General features: G+C 36.3%; 1 protein-coding gene across 8 annotated transcripts in view; it reads right to left on the bottom strand.

Annotated features, from left to right (window-relative positions):
• The window catches only part of PPFIA2 (PTPRF interacting protein alpha 2), a 437,224-nt gene that overhangs the window by 174,271 nt on the left and 236,741 nt on the right, over positions 1–26,212 (bottom strand). For all 8 annotated transcript variants that reach the window (XM_036251326.1, XM_036251328.1, XM_036251327.1 and 5 more), the window contains 2 exons: positions 6,060–6,161; positions 2,881–3,045 (listed from right to left, as the gene is read on the bottom strand). In XM_036251326.1, the coding sequence (XP_036107219.1) occupies positions 2,881–3,045; positions 6,060–6,161 (267 nt within the window). The remainder of the gene's footprint in view (positions 1–2,880; positions 3,046–6,059; positions 6,162–26,212) is intronic.

Below are 26,212 nucleotides of genomic sequence, written 5' to 3'. Positions count from 1 at the left end.
ATTATCAAACAACAAGTGTTGGCGAGGGTGTGGAGAAAAGGGGACTCTAGTACACTGCTGGTGGGAATACAGACTGGTGCAGCCACTGTGGAAAACACTATGGTGTTACCTCAAAAAATTAAAAATTGAACTGCTATTTGACCCAGTGATCCCACTTCTAGGAATGTACCCTAAGAAGCCTGAAACACCAATCAGAAAGAATATATGTACCCCATGTTCATAGCAGAACTATTTACAATAGCTAAGATCTGGAAACAGCCCAAATGTCCATCAGTAGACAAATGGATAAAAAAGTTGTGGTACATATACACAATGGAGTATTATGCAGCTGTAAGAAAGAAAGATCTCTTAACCTTTGAGACGACATGGAGGAACCTAGAAAGTATTATCCTAAGCGAAACAAGCCAAACAGAGAAAGACAAGTATCCTATGATCTCACTTATTTGTGGAATATAATGAACATAACAGTCTGAGGAATGGGGTAGTCCCAGAGACGTGGAAGTGGGGTACAGACTGACAATCCCCAGAAGAAGGGGTTGGATGGGGGAGATAAACCACAGAACTTATATGCATGTGTGCATGAACAATGAGCATGGACAACAAAGCTGGGGACAGGGCTAGGAGGGTGGGAAAGGAGGATATCGGGGGGGGGGTAAAGGAGAAACATCTGTAACAAAAATTAATTAATTAATTAATTAATTAAAAATAAATAAATAAATAAAATAGTCAATGTGAAACCAAATATATTTCTCATTTCCTCCAGCCCTCAGAATTGGTGAGCATATTGGAGATTGATGTCAAAATTACTGTTCGTCTTAGCTAATTGTAAAAATCCTACCCTCCAACTCAGTGGATGTATTAATAAGTATATCCAATCACTGTTATTGTCCATAGCCTGCTCAATCTTTTATACTGTATTTAGCTCTTCAGGTGTTCCCAAACCACACATTCTCAAGTACCTTCATTCAAGACATACAAAATTTTCTCTGAACAGGTCATGTTTTTCTCTGGTTATTCTATATATTGGTCATACTGTTTAGAGTATTTGTATTTCTCTGCTTTAAAAAATCCTGACACATTTTTTATACCCAGATCAAACGCCATTTCCTCTGTGAATACATTCTTGACTTCCTTGCCTCTTTTCAAGCAGAATAAGTCACAACTTTTTTGTGATTCTGTATCACATTGTACATGTCTTCTTACCAGTGCCTGTGACTGATCTGTGAATCTGCAGCTTTAATTATAAACTCCTCAGTTGTAAGAAGAATGTACTATTTCTCTTTCTCTGCAAAGTATCTGCCAAGGAATCTGACACATAACAGATATTCTGCAAAGTCTTGCAAATTCTTAACAATGTACTTTTGTGATAAGAAAGGGGATATAGCCCCGTCCAGTTTGGCTCAGCGATTAGAGCGTCGGCCTACGGTCTGGAGAGACCCAGGTTCGGTTCCCGCTAAGGGCACGTACCTCTGTTGCAGTTTGTCCCCAGCCCTGGTTGGGTCGTGCAGGTGGCAGCCACTTGATGTGTCCCTTTCACGTCGATGTTTCTCTCTCTCTCTCTCTCTCTCCCTTCCACTCTATCTGAACAAAATATAGAAAAATGTCCTTGGGTGAGGATTAAAATAAATAAATAAATAAATAAATAAATAAATAAATAAATAAATAAAAAGGGGATATAATATGGAACAACATTAAATATATTAAATGATTATTTGATAAGCAATATTAGTTGATGTTTATCAGGAATCTTTATATAATTTATATTTTGTTTTATTCAACTTTATTCATAAACTAATAGTTGCCTCTCATAGCTAAATAAAAAATAAAATAAATTTTTCTTAATCTGAAAGACAAAATTAGAGTTATCAATATGTACACACTCCAGATAATCCTCAGCTCAAGGAACATCTGAAACCCAATGATAAAAATATAAATGTATATAAATATTAAATAGAGCATGAGTGTCTGCATGTTAAAACCTAGATATAATTTGGTAATAATCCCTAGTTTGCATTTTAATGTTCAGAACTTGTCAGGTAGTTTAACTGAAGTGACCCAATTCCACTTTACAAAATCTTAACACTTTATTAATTTTAAAATGTTCATTATTTAAAATTTATAAAATGGAAATCATGTCATAAGCCTTGCTAATCTTCAAAGGATATTATCATCATATTGGCTTATTTATGTCAGTAGAATTTATCTGAAGAATAGCCGAAAGAAGTTTATATCTGGTTTGAAAAAGACCTAAAGCAGGTTTTTCTACTAATACCTTATGCTGTTACATGCAGAGATTTTAAAATGCATATGCAGAATGATGGTATTAGAGACCTAAAAACTTTGTAGGGTTCTAATATACACTTCAAGATATGCTTAATTGACAATTAGTAGTCTCCAAAGTTGGCCTCTATATACATGCATTTCAGAGAGGGGTGTGGCAAGAGAAAATGAGAGAGAGAAAGAAAGAGCGAGAGTGAGAGACAAAGAGGCTAAATGACAATATTAAATTTCAACTGACCATAGGGAGTAGGACCATAATGTACCATAACAGAAGTATAACTTGATAAGCCATAATTCAGTGCAATTAATAAAAAACATAGTTATGAATATTACCAATATACACACAATAATCCTGTTGCATTTATTAAAAATGATTTTCCTGTAACTCGAATGTGTTCGTCTGAACTGACTTTGGGAGCCAGGTGCATCATGAGGACAAGGAGCAATGTTGTGTGATCCTTAGAAAAGGCACAATGAAGCTGACATCTTTTGCCAATACTGTACTATACCTTTTTCTTTTTAGTAAAGTTTTTTAAAAATCAGCTTTTTTGAAGTAGAATTGACATATAAAATTGTAAGAATCTTTTTACAATACTGTACCTTTTCATCCAAGGCCTTGTGATGCTCAAACAAAGATTTCAGTGCCTTGAGAACCTCAACTTCGCTGGAAACTCCCGAGGGGGACTGGGCTTGTCGTTTTACCACCGTCATTCTCAGTGACCTTTCATGCCGTGACACAAGGCACTCCAGATGCTCCAGTAACAGCTATTGGGTTTAACAGAAAATATAATTATTTTAACAGAAAATATAAGATTGTAGGTATACATAATATCTAGTGATAACCTCAGATTATAATACAAGTAAGCAGCACAAAGTACAAACCTGTGTCTAACCCAGGGTTCATAAAATACACTCAAACTAAATTGCCTTCATATTACATAAAAAGATACTAAATTTTAAAATATAATGTTAGTTTTATGCATTCTTTTAGTATGCATTCAGTAGAACACAACATAAAATGTGTGACCCAATATGAAAATTGTTAAAGACTATTGCGCAATGCACGATGATTTTATTAATAGTGTTTAAAGTCAAAATTAATTTCATTTATATTTGGTTATTTAAATTTTTTTAGTTGAAGGAAATGAGCATAACCATCACGTGGTTTTAAATGTGATTGTAATGATAAATAATCACATGTTGCACAGTGATGGTCACTAATAATTTTATGTACAATTAATTCTTAAATTGTAGCATTAAAAAATGTATGCGATAGACTGGAATATAATAACTGAGATTTGCAACTTTCACTTTGGGAAAAACAGTTAAAGGATATTATTTTATTTTAAAATCTTTTTTTTCAATAATAGTTGACATACAATATTATATTAATTTCAGTCGCACATAATGTATAACCTGTGTCTACCCAGAGTGGACTCTGGGGTCATGATAAAGGTCAGGAATAGTTGGAAGTCCAGTGGTTTCAGTATGTTCCAGACTCTATGCTATGAGTTTTTCCAGAGAAATTTTACTTTTAAGTGTCTTGTTACTTGGGCTATCATCTTTGTTTTATTTCATAAGGGAGCTCTGCCACTAAAAACAAAGATACATGAAAAGAAAAATTTTATAAACTACCGGGTTAAGTGATCAGTTATTGAAATGTTGGTATTGAAGAAAATACATGACCAGTTAGTTTTATAGGAGAGCTTTTCAGAAGGAGGAGGAAAGCACAGACTAATGAATGGTGTCTACACAAAATAAAAAAGTCACTCCAACAAAAGGAAATAGCAAATATAAGATTCTGGGGTGGAAAAAAATAAGGAAAACAAGGTTGCCCGGCTGGTGTGGCTCAGTGGTTCGATTCTCCATCAGGGCACATGCCCAAGTTATGGGCCCAATCCCCAGTGGGGGGCATACAGGAGGCAGCCAATCAGTTTTCATTATCATCAATGTTTCTCTCTCCCTCTCCCTCTCTTTCCAAAAAAAAGCAAAAAAAGAAAAACAATTTTTTTCCATGATTTTTTCCTAAAGCTTACACTCCAATGAAAATTTTTGATTGTCACAATGCCACTCTTAGATTCAGTGTCACATATTAGTATCACATTTCTTAGAGCTTTATAAGTTAATTTCTCTCTATTTACTGTTTCTCATTATGGTTCAAAGTGTCAGATAACTTTGCCATGCATTGGCACAAAAAAACACAAATACCTGAGAAGAAACATATATAGATCAGTAGGTAGAAGTGATATTTAAGGGTCAAAATAATAGTAATAGAAATTTCATATGAAGATAACACAATTGTCAATATTTCAAGTTTTCCTTTTTTATCTATCAACCTCTGATTAGATTCATGGTATTGTACTCTTGAATTCTATAGGTACATGCCAGTATTGAGTAAATCCAAGCTGCTTCAGGTAGGTTACGTGTATTGTATGATTTTAACCCTCTCTGTTTCTCCAATAGCACCTGGTGTTAGTCTTTCTCTGGCAAAGTGTTTGAACCACACCAAAAACTTGTGGTTTCTCAGTGTGCCAAGTTTTTGCATATGCTGTAACCTCTGGCTGGAATACTTTTTCCTTTGGCTCCTCATTCGGCCAGCTCTTTCTCATTCTTTAATCTCAGCTTAAATAACATTCTCTCAGACAAACATTTGCTCAGTACTCTACGTAAAGTTGGTCTATCCACGTCCCAGCCACCATAATTCTCTATTTGAATCTCTTGCTTCATTTATTCATAATATATCATGATATATAATTTAAGAACAGTTTCTCTAAATTTTATTGTTTTCTCATTGAAATATTAACTCCATGAGGGTGGGTACCATGTCTGTCTTGATCTTTTTGAGCTCTGTATCTGAATATTGGCTTAGTTCCTGACATCTATAGATAGGCAACAAGTATTTGTTGGGTAGATACATATCAGTATTACTGTTGTTTAGAATTTTAATATGGAAAAGCACAAGACAAAAGTTGGATTTTAGTGTAGACTTGAAATTTGTGGTTTCCCCAAATCTTCTGAACATGCCCACCATATTTAATAGTTCCCCACATCTTGAATGGTATCATCTCAATAATATAGGATCCAAAAAACATTTCTCAGACGTGCTTACCACTAGGTGGCAGGTATGTGACTTAAGAGTCCACCAACCAGAGCCACAGGCACAGGACAGATTCTGAGAGGGTCAGATGAGGAAACATGCCAGGCAAGAGTGTCTGTTTTGCTGGCACAGATAGTAGCAGAGGCTGCACATTACTGGACTAGGAGTGTGAGGAAAACTTAAAAGACTGAAAAATGTCCTAGAAATTGTGCCTGGAAGCACAGCCTAGAGATTTCTTACACGCCTTAGTCAACGCCTTCTTGATTGAAACAACTAGGCTGTACTGTTATGTGCAACTAGGAACTCCCATCTGTTAATAATAAAACCAAATGTATTTTGGTTAATATAAAACGAATTCCAGTACAGCAGTTTGAAAGTCTGAAACCCTGTATTGAAATCCAGCCTATCCTTCTAAAATTAAAAAAAAAGCAAAGGCCAAAAAGGAAAAAGAGCATTTCCTAAGGCAACATAGTGATTTTAGTAGCAAGACTATAATTTAGGTTTCCCATAGTCCTGTCTTGACTTTTGTAGTATATTGTCCTTTACTTGAAGTAACTGAGTGTAAGTGATGTCTTTAAAGTCTTCCCGAAGTTTTAAAATATTTATTTTTATGCACATACAAGAGATAAGGTACTGCACTATATATGGAATTAATTCCAAGCAGGGGCCATTTCATACTTACTCTTGTGTTGTTTCTTTCAGCTTTAAGTTCAGAAATTTCTTCTTCCTTTTCTAGAAGTTGTTCTCTACAGGCATTTAATTCTTTCGTCAGTGCAGCAAATTCCTGAAAGAGGAATAAAAATATTTGAAGACACATTTCAGATATTAAAAAATATATATTCCAGCAGAAATAAAAAAGAAATCACAATCTAAACTTTTGAATGAAAAGAGTGAGAAAAAATGGCTCAGTTGACTGGCAATATATATATATATATATACACACACACACACACACACACACACATACATTGCCATTATTAAATTAACTTGATTTCAATGTTCAAAAAAAATGCTAATCCATGACATATGCATTTTATTATAATATGCTGCTTGGATGAATGGATAAAATATATTTCAAAATGTATCAGATATAGCATACTGAACTTAACATTATTATGATAACATATTAATACTATAGAATAATTTAAATTTGGTTAATTTTGTTAACTACTCGAAAAAATCTTACACTTTTATCCCTATAGAGCAATGTTGCAACTGTACATACTAGGTCATCAAAAAACCAACCACAGATACTGCCACCAACACCAAACAAAAAAATCCTACTAAGTGTGCTAGTTAGAGATTAAGAAGTTAATTTATTCATTAACAAGATGAAGAAAGAGGATGTACCTCTTACACACTAATACATGGACTTAAGATTTATCAACATTATCAGTCTCATTAATATATGCATAGCTTTCCTTCTGAAATGTCAGTTCCATGTGAAATGGGTCTTAGTCTGACTTCACTGCTACACTCCCAACATCTAAGACATATTGGGTGCTCAATTAGTATTTATTTTCAATAAATAAAAATGGTTTATATTGTTATAACAAAAATGGAAAGTTTTGAAGTATTTCTCTATGAGACAAATGACACTTTGGAGGAATATTCAATGGCTTCATTGTCCAAAATGAGATCAGATAGCATAGGGTGGGGTGGAATTAGGTTTAGGTTTAGCTGTGAGTACACAAAAAACAGGGTTTATTCTTGTATCATTATTTATTAATTATTGTATTATTTTTTATACAAACAACTGTATATAATATAGGTAGTTTTACCACTAAGCAGAGTTTAGACACCGTAAATTTTTCTTTAAAAGAAGATCAAGAAATCTAATTTGACTATGCTGCCACTCTTATAAGCAAAGATTATTTTTAAATATATATATATATTTTTATCCTCACCCGAGGACATTTTTTCTTTTTTTTTTTTTTCAGACAGAGTGGGAGGGAGAGAGAGGAAGAGAGAGATAGAGGGAAACATCGAAGTGAAAGGGACACATCGAGTGGCTGCCTCCCGCACGACCCAACCAGGGCCAGGCACAAACTGCAACCAAGGTATGTGCCCCTAGTAGGAACCGAACCAGGGCCTCTCTGGCCTGCAGACCAACACTCTAACCGCTGAGCCAAACTGGCCAGGGCATTTTGAATATGTTTAAAAATAATAAACAACCATAGCATCATTAAATCATTTAGAGTGGTTCTTAGTAATAAAATGGGTGCTTTCAAATATTTAAGTATTTGGGGAAATGTAGCTGCAGGCTGAGAAGTCACTGTCAGAAGATTAAAGAAAAAAATGGTTAGACAGGCTTGATTAACCTTCCCTCCACAAAGGCAATTTTAATATAAAGTAAATGAAAATGATGATTATGCAAAGCTGGGAAATGTTGAGGGTTTTTATTTTTGTTTGCTTCAAACTACTTATTTTGCTGAGCTTTTCTGAGTGGCTGCAGCCCAGGTGGTTACTTCAAAGCCCTCAGAGTAGACCTGGAGCTTAGAGTCAAGGTGAAAGATTCCATCATTACGTCGGGGCTGGCATTACAGATACAGGTTTTCTCTCCTAATTGCTGCCTGCTTAAATGTTATTGATATTCTGCAATATATTATTTAAGTGGAGAATGGAGATAAACAAGTAGAAAACAATAACCATTTCCATAAAAAATGAAGCCTTTATATAAACTTCATAGTTTTGATGGAGAAAAGAAGAAAGTGACAAAGATTCTGTATTGTGTATTATTAATGTATAGTCACTTAAAAGAAACCCTATACTCCTGAATACTATAAAATAAAACATAACCCAATCTGTATACTTAACATACCAATTTAAGAAATATATATCTGGGTTGATCTTTCTGGAGATATAGCTTGCTATCTACAGAAAGATAAAAACTAGAAGGAATTGGTTATTTCCAGGTAGTGAAATAATAAGTGATATTTTTTGGCTTCCTCCTATCTATTTCTATTATCGAACTCTCTACAATGGAGAAATATGCTTTTATGTGTAGAGAATAAGAGAATATACAACTCTGTAAGTGCAATCAGGTATTCAAACCCGAGTGATGATGTGTCAATGCAGATGCATCAGTTGTAAGAAACGTACCACGACAGAAATTAGGATGCTGTTGGTGACTAATGACTTTGCATTTTTATTTATTACCATGGCACTGATTATGAGCAAACTATTCAGCGACTCCATGTATTAAAATTAGACTTACACTTATTAACTTCTTGCAAATTTCAGGCACTACTTTCATATTCATTATCTCATCTTGCTCTCTTAATAACCAGCGAGGGAGTCTCATTCCCATTTTATGGCAGAGGAAACTCGATTACTGAGAATTAAGCCCAACTTCATGAAGCTGTAGAGAGTGAGTTAGGCTGTGAACTGGGTTCTCCAGACAGTTTGTCTAGCACTTTCCCACTATACCATTTTGACTTTAGCTGTTCATCAGGTTTACATGATTCAAACTCAGGGTGCATTTTAGCAATATTCTTTTTCCTTATCTGAAGAATTAGATGACCATTACTTACCATTACAGGGCATGATCCTTCGCAATGAGTTCAAAGGGAGGGTGGGGAGCGAGGAGGCCCAACAGGGTGTTCCTCCATATAGAGAGACAAACACATTTTGCATATCCGGAGTTGCGATAGATGCAGAGACCTCATGTGGAGTTCATTTTCAAAAGATTTTACACTTTTCCTCTGATATTTCTCTCTTCTGTACCCACCTTTTGACACTTACTGTTAATCATTGTGTTTTATAGCATCTTTTATGAGATAATAACAGCAAATATAATTAACACTGATTGAGTCCTTAGAATATGCCAGGCATCCTGCCAAGCCATTTATATTGATTATCTAAGTAATCCTAGTAAAACCATAAAAAACACAGTATCTCACTAAATAACACTATATACTCTTATCATATAATCCAGCAATCTCACTCCTTGGTATTTTCCCCAAAGAGTTGAGGACTATCTGCACAAAAACCAGCACCTGGGTGTTTGTAGAAGCTTTATTCATAATTGCTAAAACTTGGAAGTAACCAAGTTGCCCTTCAGTAGGTGAATAGATAAATAAGTGGTGCTACATATCAATGTTATATTATGGAATATTATTCAATGTTAAACACAAATGACCTATCAAGCCAAGAAAGAAACATGGAAGAAACTTAAATGCATATTACTAAGTGAAAACAAAAACAAAACAAAAGCACAACAATCTGATAAAGGCTACATTCTGTATGATTCCAATGGTATGATGTTCTGGGGGGAGAAAATCAAAATGATGGAGACAGTAAAAAGATCAGTAGTTTCCAGGAGTGCTGTGGAGGTGAAGGGGAGGGTGGGCGGTAAATAGACCAAACTCGGAATATTTTTAGGACGGTAGAATACTCTGTGTGATATGACAGACACATGTCATTATACGTGTTTCAAACATAGAATGTCCAACACCAAGAGTGAACCTTAATGTAAATTCTGAACTTTGGGTGAACTTTGGGTGTAAATGTAAGTTCATTAACTGTAAGAAATGGACGGCTCCAATGGGCGATGTTTTTGATGTGGGAGGCTATGCGTCTGTGGTTACAGGGAGTAGAAGAGAAAGCTCTGTATCTGCCCCTCAATTTTGTTGTGAACATGAAACTGCTCTAAGAACATAAATTTTCTTTTTTTCAATCTCACTGAGGCCTAGAGAAGTTATGATATTTCCCTAAATTTAGACACTTAGTCAATGATATAGCTGGGCTTTGAACCCACACAATCTATTTCATACTAATGATGACAATAGGTTGCTGTTTTTCCTCGTGATCATGAGCTTTCTTTCCCCTTCTAATTGGTCTTTCCTTCAGTCTTTGTAAAAAAAAAAAAAAATTCAAGATCACAAAACTTTTCAGAGCTTCCTACTTTCAAACACATTAAATTTAACCAGACTTTAACTTTTAAATCATTTAAAACATGGCCCTTTAACAATGAATTAGCTTTATTTCTTGCTAAACAATAGCACTGATCATTTTTGAGCAGGAGCTACCTGAATGGATTACTTCATCTCGTCCTTATTTTGAAGATAAGGATACTGAAGCTTAGCATGGGTAAATAAGTTTCTCAAGGTCACACCACTAAAAACAATTCACCCTGGGTCCAACTCTTTAATTTCTGCAACACTGTTTTCTTCTGGTTGAAAGTGAAAAATCATCCAATTCCTCAACTGTAAAAATTATACAGATTTATCATCCCATACAAACAATATTTATTGAGCACCTACTACATATCAGAACCCTGCTAGGTGCTGAATATACAGAGACAACTTAAACATAGTTCTCATACTTGACCCCCAAAATCTTTCAAAATTCACATTTGAGGCACATCAGGGATTTCCATCACTAACAAACATTCAAAACTCATCACCAAAGTACCACACACAAGAATTATTATATGCTTAAAAACACTGTTGATATACAGGGGACAATGACCCTCTAAAATCTCTTTCTTACAAGGTGTATCTTCTGCATCTATCAGATGTTTTTCTTTCCTATTTGTATTTCCATCTTTCTAGTTACTTATCTCTCTTGTTTTCATTTTCTCTCACATACTATTTATTATACCTGGACTGCTCTTACCCATTCTCTCTGCCTAGCCAATTTACTCTTAAAGCACCAGCTTGCCTTGTTAATACTCTGTAATACCTTGTTCAAAATCTATCAGTGCACTTACCATATTGCTTTTATGTTAATTGAATTATGTGTTCATCTTCTCCAAGTAAACAGTATGCTCTTTTAAGGCAAGGTTTATTTTTATAGTCTCAGGTCTTCACATAGTTCCTAACAAATTGTATACACTCAACAAAGCGTTGATGAACAACAAACAAATGGTTTACTTTCCCTAAACTTTTTTACTTTAATACCAAAATGATTTTTAAAAGATATAATTAAGAAGAGTTATTTTTGTTTCTGAGTGAGATTATTAAAATTTGCTCAATATGTCTGATATTCATTTTATTTTGTATCTATTGTTTTTGTTTATATCTGAAACATTATATTATCGTATTCTATAACATCAGACAATGATGTTACTGTCTGTTATATTTATATGCATGTATGTAAAGTGATACTATTGTTCCCAATACTTTGGTCATTCAGATTTATCATTTATTTATTGGATACATTATATTGATCTTATTCATTATAAAAGTGAAAATACATTTTTAAACTATATGTTATTTCTTTATCCTTTCTTTTTCTCAAAATATAATCTATAGAATAGAATTTCCACAAGATTCTCAGAAAAAAATTTATAATCAAATGGATGTGGAAAATATGTATGCTAACTTTCGTTAGCTACAAGTATCAGAATATAAAATATTCTGAGGAAAGTTGGGTTTGTGGTCAAGAATTGGGAACAACTGCATTTCCATCTACAATAAAATAGATGAATTAAATATGCTAAATATACCCAATGGAATATTGTACAAAGGGTAAAATAAGTAGGCTAGATTTTTATATAGCAACATGGAAAGATTTCAAAAACATACTTTCTGGTAAAAAAGGAAAGAAACAGACCACAGTGTATCACACAGAGTACTGTCAGAAGCTGAAAACAGCAAAGGATACATGTTAGAAGATAACTTCATTTATACTTCACCATGTCTGAATTCAAAGAAGCTGAGTTTGCTTTGAATCACTGAGACAGGAGTCATAGATCAGTTCCTGACCACAAATTATAATGAACAACTTTCAGGCTAATCTTTGTGTTCCCCAACAGCCTGCCAAAATTTCAACCTTGCCAAGGACCAAAATTACTTTCCCTACTTTGTATTTTTTTTCTTGGAATTTTAAAGTGCGGTCAGGACACAGAGTACAGTGTGAGTACCACAGACCGTAGGGAATGCCCTGTTCTTGCCAGCATGTACTCATGCACACCACACACACACACACACACACACACACACACACACTCATGAGTACTCCCAATGTATTGGGCACTATTCTAAGTGCAAGGCAGAGAGCAATGAAAGAAGCAGGATCAAGTCCTTGTGCAGGTGAGTTTAGATGCAGTCAGGCACTCACCACACAAACTTTTTACTCAGGAGGGGATCATTTTTAGCTACATCAATCCCCCTCAATTCTAATTCAACTCATAACGTAGAGCACTTGTTCCTTAAAATATACAGCAATACGAAATAACTTTCTTCCTGTTAGTATCCTTTTAAAAGCCTGTCATTTCTTATTAACCAACACATTTTCTTGTGCTCCTAATTATAAGTTACAAGTTTCTTAAATTACGTAAAATGTAAGCTTCCCCAATTTCAGCTAAATTCCTAGTCTGACTGCCTTTTCCCTCCTGCCCACCTCATCCTTTTCTTAAGGTGTTGTTTCTTGAGCATTTATTATAGGCCAGGGATGTTGCTAGAAACTTTACGTCTCATTCATGATTTACTATCATGGCAGCCTTATTATTCTATAACACGGATGAGAAAATGTGGATAAAAGGGTTTAACTCGAGCAAGGAGCCTGCTAGTCTTCGGCAATGTCAGTGCTGGTATCTACATAACTCGGGCTTTCCAGACCCTACAGCACAGGTGACCTTCCTTCTGTCTTCATGGTGGTTTCGCTTGTGCATGCTGGCATCTCAACCAGGGTGAACTTGAGTAATTCAAGTGGCTGAGCTACTACAGTTTCAAACAATAGTCCTTGGGTCAGTGGGTTATTCTCAATCAGTTCCATGCAACAATCTTCTGTTGGTCCCTGCATATGCTACTCTCAAAGTGAAAAACAAAGGAGCAAAGTACAGGTTCACTCAGCCTACACAGATTCTATAGATGTAACCGGGTCAGAGTGTCTGGATTCAGAGCTTCCTCTGGACATCCTTTCTCTTGTCTCCTCCTCATGCCTCCTTCCACACAGGAAGTCACCACAGCCCACCAGGCTGCTCATCTTTGGACAGACATAGAACATTTGATTTTTGTATATGTTTACCTTTAAGTCCATTTTCTGATATTTAATATTAAATATAGAAGGACTGAAAGAGACTGTTAACTTCCCCGACTCATTATAGAATGGTGTGCTAATGCTGTGAGATTTATTGGGGGGTAGGGGAGATATATATTCTTATTAATGAAATCTTTGAAAGGCCTTGGTTTAATAAGTGAGTCCTCCCCTCAGAAAAACAGGAGAAGCTGCATGACAAGAAGGAAAATGAACCTTTGAAGTCATTGACACCAGGCATCGGTCTCAGGAGAACTCTATGACAGTCTGTTCATCATCGTTACAATGTTAACACTCTTTACCTAGTAAGAAAACCTGCACTCTCTAATCTTGTGGGTCACTAAATTAATGAACTGACAATGGCCTTGTTTCTGCAGCCGTATATCTGAGTAAGCGCTGGATGAAGAATCCTGAGTGCAAAGCAGTCTGAGAGAGAAGAGAAAAACTAAAGGGTGAGTCGGAATTCAGCTTCACTGAGCACCACCAACACCCTGACCAACCACAAAAAAAGCATCCTTTAAGTTTATTCTCCAACCATCTAACATTTGTGCAAATCAAAAATAACTCTGAGGAAAGCATATGGCATGGAAGCATGCTGACTTGACCATCTAGCACTTAAATTAGACAAAATGAACTACTTCAGAATGTTTTTATAATGATTTCCTTCGGCTATGCCCCCAAATTTACTACATTTTGCTGTCTCCTGTTTTGAAAATGAAAAATTATTCTACCAATTCTATTTGTAATACTTGGTAGGAAGTTTTGGATTTTAAATCTGCATATTTTTGGACAAAGCTGCACATAAATTTACATATATAAAATACATACCTCCTTCCGCACATCATAAGACATACTTTCTAGAATAAATTAATGTCAGAAATATTACATTGGAGAGAAGAAAACAAAATAATAAAAGATAATATATTCCTTAAATTTTATATGTATACATATCTCAGAATGTTAGTTATAAATTCACAAGAGACTTTAGAAATATAGTTTAGAAATCATTTAGTTTGGAAACAAAAACGCATTTGTTTCATAGAAATCAAAACCCCATCAGTGTGTGTGTGTGTGTGTGTGTGTGTGCACGTAATTTTTTTTCTGTATTGTTATGTAATCAAATGCAGTGTTAATGACCTCTGGTCTTATTATTGCCTCCTAGACTTGCATGAGATCAGGGTAAGCTGTCATCCAAAATTACTGTGTGACACAGCCATGTCTCATGGTCAGCCCTGGGCTAGACAGCTGGAGGGCAGAACTGCTTGCATAGCTAATACAATTTGACAGGCACCACTGGACTCCCAGATTTTCACGGAAAATGTTGAGTAAGGATGCTCAATTCAAAAAGAAGATGAGATTTAAACTCCACAAGAATATTTTGTGTCGCCTTGTTTTTTTTTGTTTTTTTTAATGTATCCATATTCCAAAAGAACTGTTTTGTCTTTTCCCTAAAACGGCATAGTAGATTATTTTAATGCAATAATAATGACCTGAGACGTGCAAGTTTATTTCAAATCAAGCATGCTACCACAGTGATGTAAGGGTATGTGGACATAGGTGGTGGGTAACTTTTGTTTTAAAAAAAAATCTTCTAGTCAAGGTAGCTGACATAAAAAGTCCAAAACGTGGATATTGGTTGAAATCAAACATACATGCTGTCAGGCGGCCTCAGGCTGTCTGACCATCAGGTGTGTTGCTACCATCCTTTACTTTCTACACTCCCCTGAACTGTGCCATCTTGTATCTTATCCTCACTTTGCTTTCAGACTTCAGTGTGTCAATGTGCACAGAGGTTCCCTGCTATCAGGTGATCTTTAACAGCAACTATGAGAGATTCATCTTGATTGTTGAATCCGGGAGGGCAGGCAGTGTTATTACAGATTGGTTGGAAACATATTTAGAGGCAGAGTTAATTTTTCTCAGTACTCCCAAGTCAACATCATGACTTCTGTGGGTCCTAAGAACTTTTGCCTTTGTGGACCCTTTTGTTCATAAAAAAAAAAAATATTAAAAATTACATTTTATTACTCTGCTGATATAGAGATAAATATAATCCAGACAAGTTTATATTCATTTTAATTTTAATTTTAAATGTAATAGAAACACTTTCATGTTGCCCAAAAAGCATCATGAGCCCTAAGCAGTGCATGCACTGTACCTTATGGGTAAACTGGCCTTATACTCTGCCTGCTCTGGGAAGTCCTGTGTGCCATGGTCTGAACAGTACTAACTTCAGGGTGAAACAGAGCTAGGTTCCTACCCAGCCCAAAGCCTCAGTTGTCTTTCTGGGAAATGTAGATAACATGCGTTCTTATTCGATGGATACAGGTAAAAAATGAGACCATTGGTCCATATGATTCAGTAGTCATGCTTCTCGTTATTTATCCAAAGGAACTGAAAACGTGTATCTACAACAAACCCTGTATATGGATATTATAGCAACTTATTCATAGTTGCCAAAACCTGGAAGCAACCAAGCTATATTCAGTAGAATGTTATTCCATAAAATGGAATATTGCTCAGTGCTAAAAAGAAATGAGCTATCAAGCCATGAGATGACATGGAGGAACCCAAAATGCATACAATTAAATGAAAGAAGCCGATCTTAAAAGGACATATACAATATAATTCGAACTACATGACATTCTGGAAAAGTTAAAACTATAAAGACAGTGATTGTCATAAGTTGAGTCAGAGGGGATTGGGATAAATAGACGGAGCACAGAGGACTTTTAGGGCAGTAAAAATACTCTGTATAGTACTATAATGACAGACACATGTCATTATACAATTTGCCAAACCATAGAATATATAACACCAAGAGTGAACCATAATGTAAACTATGGATTTTGGATAATTATGTGTTAATGAAGGCTCATAAATTGTAGGAAATGTGCCATCTGATGGGGGATGTTGATAATGAGGGAGGCTATGCATGTGTAGGGGCAGTTGGTCTATAGAAAATATATGTACCTACCTTCCTATTTTGCCGTGAATCTAAACTGCTCTTAAAAAAGGAGTTTTCAAATACAAAAAAATGAGATCCTTAGTATAAATGTCACTAGCATAGTTTCTGATTATAATAGATGTCCAATACATGATATACATTTAGTCATTTTTGAGCTACTTGTAATTATTTCACATACAATTTTGTTTTCTTCCAACAACCAGTTTTCCATATCAGAATAGTATATTTCATTAGATGCTTCAGGAAATACAAAACTCATGCAGTGTTTTTTCTTTTTTAACTTGCCTTTATTTATTTATTTTTAATTCTTTTCTTTATTGACTTTAGAGAGAGAGGAAGGGAGAGGGAGAGACAGAAACATCGATGAGAGAGAACATCAACTAGCTGCCTCTTGCATGCCCCCCACTGGGATTTGGCCCACAACCTGGGCATGTGCCCTGACCGGGAATTGAACTGGTGACCTCTTGGTTCATGGGTTGACGCTCATCCACTGAGCCACACTGGCCAGGCCATGCAGTGTTTTTTCACTCATGGTAACAGACATGTAGCTCAAGAATCACATAACTGGCCCTGGCCGGTTTGGCTCAGCGGTTAGAGCGTCAGCCTGTGGTCCAGAGAGACCTGGGTTCGGTTCCCACTAAGGGCACGTACCTTGGTTGCAGTTTGTCACCGGCCCTGGTTGGGTCGTGCGGGAGGCAGCCACTAGATGTATCCCTTTCATATCGATGTTTCTCTCTCTCTCTCTCCCTCCCACTCTATCTGAACAAAAAATAGAAAAATGTCCTCGGGTGAGGATTAAAGAATCAAATCACTTACATAAATCTCATTAATTATCCCTCACTTTTGGGGGAAAGTTCCTAATATCACTCCTACTAATAATCAGGGACAGCATGATTGTTCTTAAGAGTAACAATAAAGAAGAGAGAGTCTCACGGTATCATTAGCAGACTAGCATATTAGAAGTGACTGACATTAATATGACAGAGTCAAAATACCCAGCACATTTTTATTAGAGAAAATGACGTGTTGTTCCCCTTTGTACTGAGTAAAGTCTTGCTGATCAATTAATTAGGTTTTTATTACCTAGAGCACATCAAATACCACTCTATGTTCTCTTTAAAAAAGAAAGCATCATATTAATGTCTATAAAGATATAAACGATGAGGACATTCTCTGGATATCATAAAACTGTTCTTAAAAGCCCCCTAGAACATGTCTCTGACCTTATCTGCCAGTATTCCCTCCACATGTGTCTGATTGCATCTATTACTATCCTGGGGCTCACACAACTCTCAAGATGTTGTCTGGAGAACAAAATAAAATGACAGGACAAAACATATTTGAGGAGTTTTCAGTGAACTCCTGCGTTGGTTGCTATGAGATGCTGTTTGCGAGGAGCCCAGCTGCCTACAAGTCTGGGCAGAATCCAGGGTTATGGCCTAAAGCCTACCCAGGTGAGTAGGGTGGACAGTGTTGAACTACGTGTCCTCTCCTTGGAGCTCTGGCTCTTTGTGTGAGTAGCTTCCCACAGCTTAAATGTGAGCAGCTTCCCTAATTCCCAAATCCTGTCCGTATGTGTGTTATTATTGGAATGAGAAACACAAACTCGATGGCCCAGAACAAATACTGACATTACCCACATGAAGTATCCTTTCCCTTTAACTTGCTCTGCTACCCTGTACTTTGCCCCAAAACAGAAAAAGCCCTTAGGTTTGATCATACAGTATTGGACACATGAAATAAAAGAGAGAAGGATCATCAGTGACAAATCCTTACGCAGGAACCGCGCCTTCCAGTTCTGTAACCCAATTAATGATGTCTATAATGTTGAGTCGTCTTTATAAAAACAGGACAAATGTCATGTATCTCTATTGATCCCCAAAGATATTTTTGCTCATTTGATGTTCAAAGCATTTGAAAATGTATTAAAACGAATACATTAGCAAAATCACCTGGCCCAGTAAGCACTGTAGCTAAAGCATGTCAGGGCCGAATCATGGCCAACTGAAAAGTCTGTTGGCAGATAAAGCTGATTTTCAACAGCTCTGACGGTGGAAAGCAGGAGGTATGTTTGACAAGATGCTGCATATTAATTTCAAAGGCTTTAGCATCTGGTTAGGTAACACCTGCTGTGTCGAACACTCCCAGGCACACAAAATAGCATCCAAACTGAATATTTAAATCTCCCAACACAGCCCAACAAACTCAAACTCTAAACAAAGTCAAATCACATCTGTCTAGTCATCAACACAGTTAAATAACCAAAAATATTTGGACTGTGACTTTTTTTGTTATTCACTGAGTTAAAATGGTGTAGTGGGGCCCTGGCCAGGTGGCTCAGTTGGTTGGAGTGAAGACCCGTACGCCAAAAGGTGGAAGGTTCGATTCCCAATCAGGGCACATACCCAGGTTTCAGGCTTGGTCCCCAGGCCAGGAGCATGCGGGAGGCAACTGATTGATGTTTCTTTCTCATGTCGATCTCTCTCTCTCTCCCTCTCAAAAAAAAAAAAAAAATGGTGTAGTGGCTGCTATAGAAGTTATAAAGTATATGAAAACATAATGTCCCTACTTGGAGAATGTTACTGCATGCAGCATTTACAAGAGTAGACCATGGCTCAGAGAATAACATTTTGTGCCATATTAATGTAGAATTAAGTAGACTCCGTCAATGAGAAGGGGAGGGATGGCACGACATGACGGAAAAGCAAGCCATAGAAGACGCAGAGCTGGCAGGGCGCTTTGAGCAATGTGTCTGAAGGGCGTCCAGGCTCAAGGCTACAGCCATCTGGGCCGAGGGGTGGAAACAAGCACAAGAGAGCTCTGGATTTGCCAGGACACAGCTACGGGACATTGTGTCATGAAATGTTCCAGGAACGTCACAAGTTTCTTGCATACCAAGAAATGTTCTTAGAATAATTGACTTTTTGGGGTTGTTTCTTTCAAAGAAAACACTTGCCCTTGTCAGCCCAGTTTGGATACGCGGTCTGCTTGACAATTCCATCTTTTACTGTAAATTAAGAAGTCGGTTTTATCATTTGTTTTCTGACTCCACAAAATATGGAATGCTAACGTGTAGAAGATCTTGTAACTTTTCCAGATGTTATAATGTGCACAGTGGTAAAAAACAAACAAACAAAAAACATAGTACATAATGGCAACTGGAGCAATTGCAATAAAACACGGGAACTGTGTTAATGGGGCTATACCCAGGGAGCTCATAAACCCAGGCGCAGTCCGGCTAATCCACGTAGAGGGCATGTGTCTTCAGGGAGCATCTAAGACAACATGTGAGAAATGAGCAAGAGCCAGCTCAGCTGTATAGATGTCGAATGAAACATTTTCCTGATAAAGGGAACAACAGAAGGCACCACTTCTAAAATTAAAAAAAAAAAAAAAATCTAAATACACTGAAACTGTGATACTTTACAAAAAACCATAGGGGTAAATCATAATCTTGGATTAGGCAATGGTTTCTTAAATATGATACTAAAAGCTCCAGCAACACAAGAAAAAGTAGATAAACTGGACACCATTGACTGTGGCCTGCATTTGTCTTCCTTCAAATTAATATGTTTAAACCCTAACCCCCAATGTAATAGTATTTGAAGATGGGACCTTTGAGAGATAATTCAGTTTAGATGAAGTGATAGTGGTGGGGCCATCATGATGGAATTGTTGCCCTTACAAGGAGAGGAAGAGACACCGCTCTCTCAGCCATGTGAGGACACAGCTAGAAGGTGGACATGTATGAGCCAGGAAGAAGACTTGGCCATGCTGCTGCCCTGAACTCATATTTTTCAGTCACCAGAACTGTGAGAAAATAAATCTGTTTAAGCCACCCAGTCTCTGGTATTTTGGTATGGCAGCAAGAGATGACTAATACACCATCAAAGTTAATTTTGTACTTCGATCATCCAGAAAATGAAAAGAAAATCCATAGAGTGAGAGAAAAATGTTGATTTGTTTCTTGACTATACATTTACAACTCATTAATAAAAAGACAAATAACCCGATTAAAAATGAGCAAAGGATCTGAATAGACAGTTCTTCAAAGATATACAAATGACCAATAAGCAAATGAAAAGATGTTCAGAGTCACTAACCACCAGGGAAACACAAATTAAAATCACAGTAACACATGACTTCACACCCACCAGGGAGGCTATCATCAAAAGATAAATCATAAGTGTTGGCAAGGGTGTGGAGAAACCTCCTACGCTGCTGGTGGGGATGTAAAGTGACACAACACTTTGAAAAACCGTCAGGAAGTGTCTAAGACTACAAAAATGAACTCATCCTATGATCTAGCAATCTCACTATTGGGAATAAACCTAAGAAAATAGAAAACATGTCCACACAGAAATTTGTACAAGGATGTTTATGCCAGCATTATTCCCCAAAGCTAAAAGTAGAAACAACCCAAATGTCCAATGTCCAACAATTGAAGAATGAATTGTAAAAACTATAAATAGATGATAGATAGATGATAGATGATAGATAGATAGATAGATAGATAGATAGATGATAGATAGATATTAGAATATTATGCAAAAATAAAATAACTGAAGTTCTGAAATATGCTATAACTATATGAACCTTAGAAATATTATGCTAAGTTAAAAAAGCCAGTCACAAAGGACCATGTATTATATAATTCCATTAATATGAAATGTCCAGAATAGGTAATATGTAGAAACAGGAAGTAAAACAGTAGTGGCTAGGGCGAGTAGGGAAGATAGGGAGATGGGAAGAGGTAACAGCTAAGGAGTACTGATATTTCTTTTGGGGGTAATAAGAATGTTTTAAAATTATTTGTGGTGATTGGTGCACAAGACAATAAGTTGTACTTTAAAAGGGTGAATAAAATGGTATGTGAATGATGTTTCAACAAAGCTGTTTTAAAAAGGCAGTTCAGTATAAGTGTAGCAAATGTACACAAATGTATTGTGGTCTTTGGTAAAGGGCAATGGGAGCTAGCGAAAGGATTTACCAGGTGAATGACATTATTAGCTTTATCTTCCTTCTTATATGTTTAGCAACCACTGAAAGACATTGAAAACACCTGATTTCTGGCCAAGCTAAGAGATGAATTCTGGACACTGTTAAATGTATCAAGGTAGTAACATCCTGCCATACTTCCTATTTTGATGTTCCTCCTCCAGAAACATAAGATATTAAAAACAACACTTTACATAAGAAATATGCCATTTTCCCATCTCCTACCAGGAGACTTCTCTGACTCCAAAGATACATCCTGTTTGCCATCCTGTTCTAGAATGGCACTTTTTAAAACATCTCTAAAAAATAAATATTGCAAATAGTCCAAGTTAAAAACTTTTACTGTAGAGAATTCAACTGAAGAACTATGACTTCATTGTCATTGTTTGTTTACATGCACAAATTGCATTAGAGTGACTGACCATTGTCCATGTTATGCAGAGAAATCAACACAAGAAAGCCACTTTCTTTGTCTGAGGGTCCATAGCACTCCTTACTCCTTTTTTGTTTACTTAAGCTCGTGTTACTTGGGAACATGGAATGTATCTAGAAGTGAATGTATATATATTCCATGAGTAAGAAAATGTTATACCAAAAAAAGTAAAAGCAGGTTGTAACTCTCAAGGAAGAAAACATTTTCAATACTTCCTTCATGCTGAGTTTTTACATTCTTTTTTAAACAAACCCATATTTATAAATATATACCAACAAAAGTATTTTATAATAAACTAACTACTCTGAAATGAATTATTTTCTTTTATCTTTCATTGAATCTATTGGAGTGACATTGGTTCACAAAACCATACAGCTTTCAAGTGTAGAACTCAACAGAATATTGTCTGCATACTGTATGGTGCACCCATTGTCCCAAGCAGTTTCTTTCTATCCCCATTCGCCCCCCCCCCCTTTGCCCATCTCCACCTACTTCCCACCCTCTCTGTCCCTCTGGTATCTGTGTCTTTGTGATATATATATATATGTATATATTTTCCTTAATCTCCTAACCTTTTTAACCTAGTCCCTCAACCCATCCCTTCTGACAGCTGTCAGACTATGCTCTATCTATGAATCTATTTCTATTTTGTTTGTTAGTATATTTTGTTCATTAGATTCCACATATAAGTAAGATTATTATTTGTCTTTCTCTGACTGGCTTATTTCACTTAGCATAATACTCTCCAGGTCTATCCATGCTGTCGCAAAGATAAGATTTCCTGTTATGTTTGTTTGCTTGTTTTTGTAGTCAAGTAGTATTTCACTGTGTAAATGTACCATAGCTTTTTTACAGTCTTTTGATTAGTAGTGTTCTTTAAAAACTATCTATACTTCCCAAGTAAGCAAAAATCTAGTGTTTCTACATCTGCTTTCAAGGTGTAAAAGGTTTAGACTCCTCCAGTCAGTCATAAGTTTGCTCATTGTGCTCTACTGCTTTCAATAGATCGCTCAGAAGGTCACTGGGTGGTGCGCCAGTGCATGGTACATACAAACGGGGACCCTGTCAATGTAAAATATTGATAGATGTTAAAATGTGAATTGTTTAGAACAAAATGATAGTTAAAAATGAAATAGTCTTTTCAAATTAATGAGATTGTTAGGTGAGTTAGCTCTCGTTTTAAATGATTCATGCCACTCTTCCTTTGACTTTTGTTAATCTAGGGTAGTAAATTTCCAGATCCCAATAAAGCAGAAGACCAGAAGTTTTCATTCTAATCTAGTATAAAACTCTCTGCATCTAGATGGTCAACTCTGGGAGGGCCAGAACTTTGCCTTTGTTATTTTGCCAGTTCCTCCCATTTTTTCCTCCCCAGAGGACATTTTTGCATTTATCTTCAGATAGAACAGGAGGGAGAGAGGGGGAAAGAGAGAGAGAGAGAAATATCGATGTGAGAGAGACACATCGAGTGGTTGCCACCCACATGACCCCAACAGGGGCCAGGAACTAACTGCAACCGAGGTGCGTGCCCTTAGCGGGAACTGAACCGGGTACTCTCTGGACTGCGGGCCGACACTCTAACCACTGAGCCAAACCAGCCAGGCAGTACAGTGTTAAATATATTGTTCACATTTAGTGATGAAAACCTTTTAATGCAGATTACTAAACATTTAAAAAAAAAAAAACAGAACTAAAATCTTGTTTCTGACACAACTATTGAGGAATACATTTTAAAACACGGCATCCCAGTTTCATTCTTTTGTAAGTGTTATGCTTTAAACATTTTAAACTTACTTTATATTGTGAGTATTATAATTATAATAATTAATATCTATGAGAATAGAATTTGCCACTTACTTTTTCTTCTGACTGTAGCACAAGGCAATTTAGTTATCAAGATTTAAAACAATGACGGCAATCTTATATTTGGTTATCTGAATCTGTGGGAATTCTGTAAGATCTGACTGAAAGAACTCCCCTTAGAAAGAATGAACATATTTCTCCTTCTGCTAGTCAGTGCAAAGAAGGGACTACTAAGAGTTCAATAAAAATTTGAACTCAAACTCTTGTCAAGGGCAGCACAATGGTAACCCTTGTTTTTGTTTTTGTTTTCCCCTAAACCTTAATTCAAATTTATATTGATAATCGTCCTGACACCTTTTTGCTGATGGTAGATTTCCTCTAAGCTATCCTGTCTCGGAGGGTGGTTCTGGATTTATGCAGGGTTTTAGTTCCGATCCTCTGTTTTTCCTAGGTTCAAGACCTTGTCTCCTTCCTTGCTCCCAACATACCCCATTGACATTAAACCCCAAGTTTCTAGTTCCTGGAAGCAGCAAATGTCTTCAATATGCTCAAGTCTTCAGAAAATATTATACTGGCTTTTCAGTGGCCTGTTGCATTTGATCTCAGTGTTTGTACCGGGAAGGTGTTTCAGACATTCACTTTTTCCACATTGGCAGAAAGTAGAAGTTAAAATATGTTTTCTTATGACTTCTTATGTTGAATTAACATTAAACATGATTCAGGTCATCACGAACTATCCTTAGGAAATTTGTTTTTTCTAGTGTGTGAGACACAGGATTAAATGTGACATAAAAATATTAATGAGTTCATAAAAGAAAAACACAAGAAATCTAGGTTGATAGTGTGTAAACTGTGTTTAAAATAATTCAGTTCACTAAAACATTCACATTTCAGCAATGCAGTGCTTTCTTTTAGTCTGGGCTGCAGAAAACCTCAGGCCTGCGAGGAGAGCAGATGAGCGCTACCTTTAACCATCTGAAAGGCTTCCACTGGGAAGAGTTGCTTCAATCAGACAAAGAATGACTTTAAGGAAGTTAGGAAATCTATTACATGATACATCCACATCACCATTTAATTATTCAACATTTTAGAAGTGGCTGTCAGGTGTGAAATTGTGCAGGCATCACAAAGATGGGTAAAATAGGATCCAACTCTAAAGTGCTGCTCACAGTCTAAGGATATGTTTTGGATATACTGTGATATAGACTATATCGTGTTAAAATTAAAATTCATTGTGTTAAAATTAAAATTCATTCTATAAACGTGGAGACAGAAGTCTACTGCAACTCAATTATGTATTGTAAAAAGGTACATAGAACATTCATTGTTTGGGTGGCACTGAAAAAGGATGCAGTTACTTTGGAAAACCGTTTGGAACTTTCTCAAAATGTTAATCGTAGATTTACAATATAACCCAGAAATTCCTACATGTGTCAGTCAAGTCCCTGTCCTTCTTACAGTCAGATAATGAATCATGTAAAACCCTGGGGCCATATCTCTTTTTTAAAATGTATATATTAATGAATTGATGTATTAAATGGATATTCATATTTTGCAAAACATAACGTGATCCCACCCCTAGGGAGCTTCTCTTTGGAATGAAAACCATGTGAACAGGCACAGAGCCCTATGTTAAGCTTGAAGAATCTGGAACCTCAACTGGCCATGGCTGTGCTGATCTGGAATGTCTGATGGGGTGAGTTTGTCACTGGTCTGTTCACATGAGGGAGAAAGGTGGCCCCTGGGATGGTGAAGTCACACGGGGGTTAGACCTGCCAGCTTGAGGCAGGTGTGTTTGAGTCTCAGCTCCATCACAGAACCAAACACACACTCTCGTTAGGCTGTTGTGAGACTTAACTAAGTTATTCGTGTCAAGTGTTTCGACAAGTATTAAGTACTTGCTAAGTATTAACTATTTATTATTATTATTATTGTTATTATTATGACTATTACTGGAACAAACTCACAGGTCACATCTTTAGGATGGGAGGCTCGTGTCACAGGTGATTCTAGGAGTCAGCTGTATGTCCCCAAACCTCACCAGCCCGAAGGTACTGACCTTGTAACATTAACTAACCTCAGCTACTATGGCTGGTATTTTACATCCATGTCCTCAAGTTCACCAAGAGAATTCTATCATCATCACTTTTGGTTATTTTGGCAAGAAAAAAACAAACAAACAGTGGCATTTGGGACTAATATTGTAATAATGACAGCTGTTTGATAGCGGCTGATGTTCAAAGAATCTGGACAGAATTAGATGGAAAGAAAAATGTATACATGTGACCATGGAAAACAAAAGATAAAAAATATATCATACAAAAAATTTAAAATGTGTGTGAGGGCAATAAGTCCTGTAATCTGATTTCATGGTTAATATCTGCATTTTCGTTTACATTTTTATTCATTTTGACATTTAAATTGGTGATGTAAAAAACACGTAATAGAGTTAAATATTTTGTGAATACACCAGTCACTGCTGAGAATTTCAGCACTTATCCAAAGCAAAGCTCTCTTAAGTAACATAGCATCCAGAGTAAACTAGAGAGCTTTGATGGTCTATCTTTACCTGGAAAACCCTTCCTCATTCTCTAAGACTTAGATGGCATATCTCCTATTCTAAGAAGCTTATCTTCTGCAGAAAGGATCT

Source organism: Molossus molossus, unplaced genomic scaffold (genome assembly GCF_014108415.1).
Source record: "Molossus molossus isolate mMolMol1 unplaced genomic scaffold, mMolMol1.p scaffold_m16_p_10, whole genome shotgun sequence".
Taxonomy (NCBI): domain Eukaryota; kingdom Metazoa; phylum Chordata; class Mammalia; order Chiroptera; family Molossidae; genus Molossus; species Molossus molossus.
Note: the sequence above shows the minus strand (reverse complement) of the source record. Positions and strands in the feature narration are given on the sequence as shown.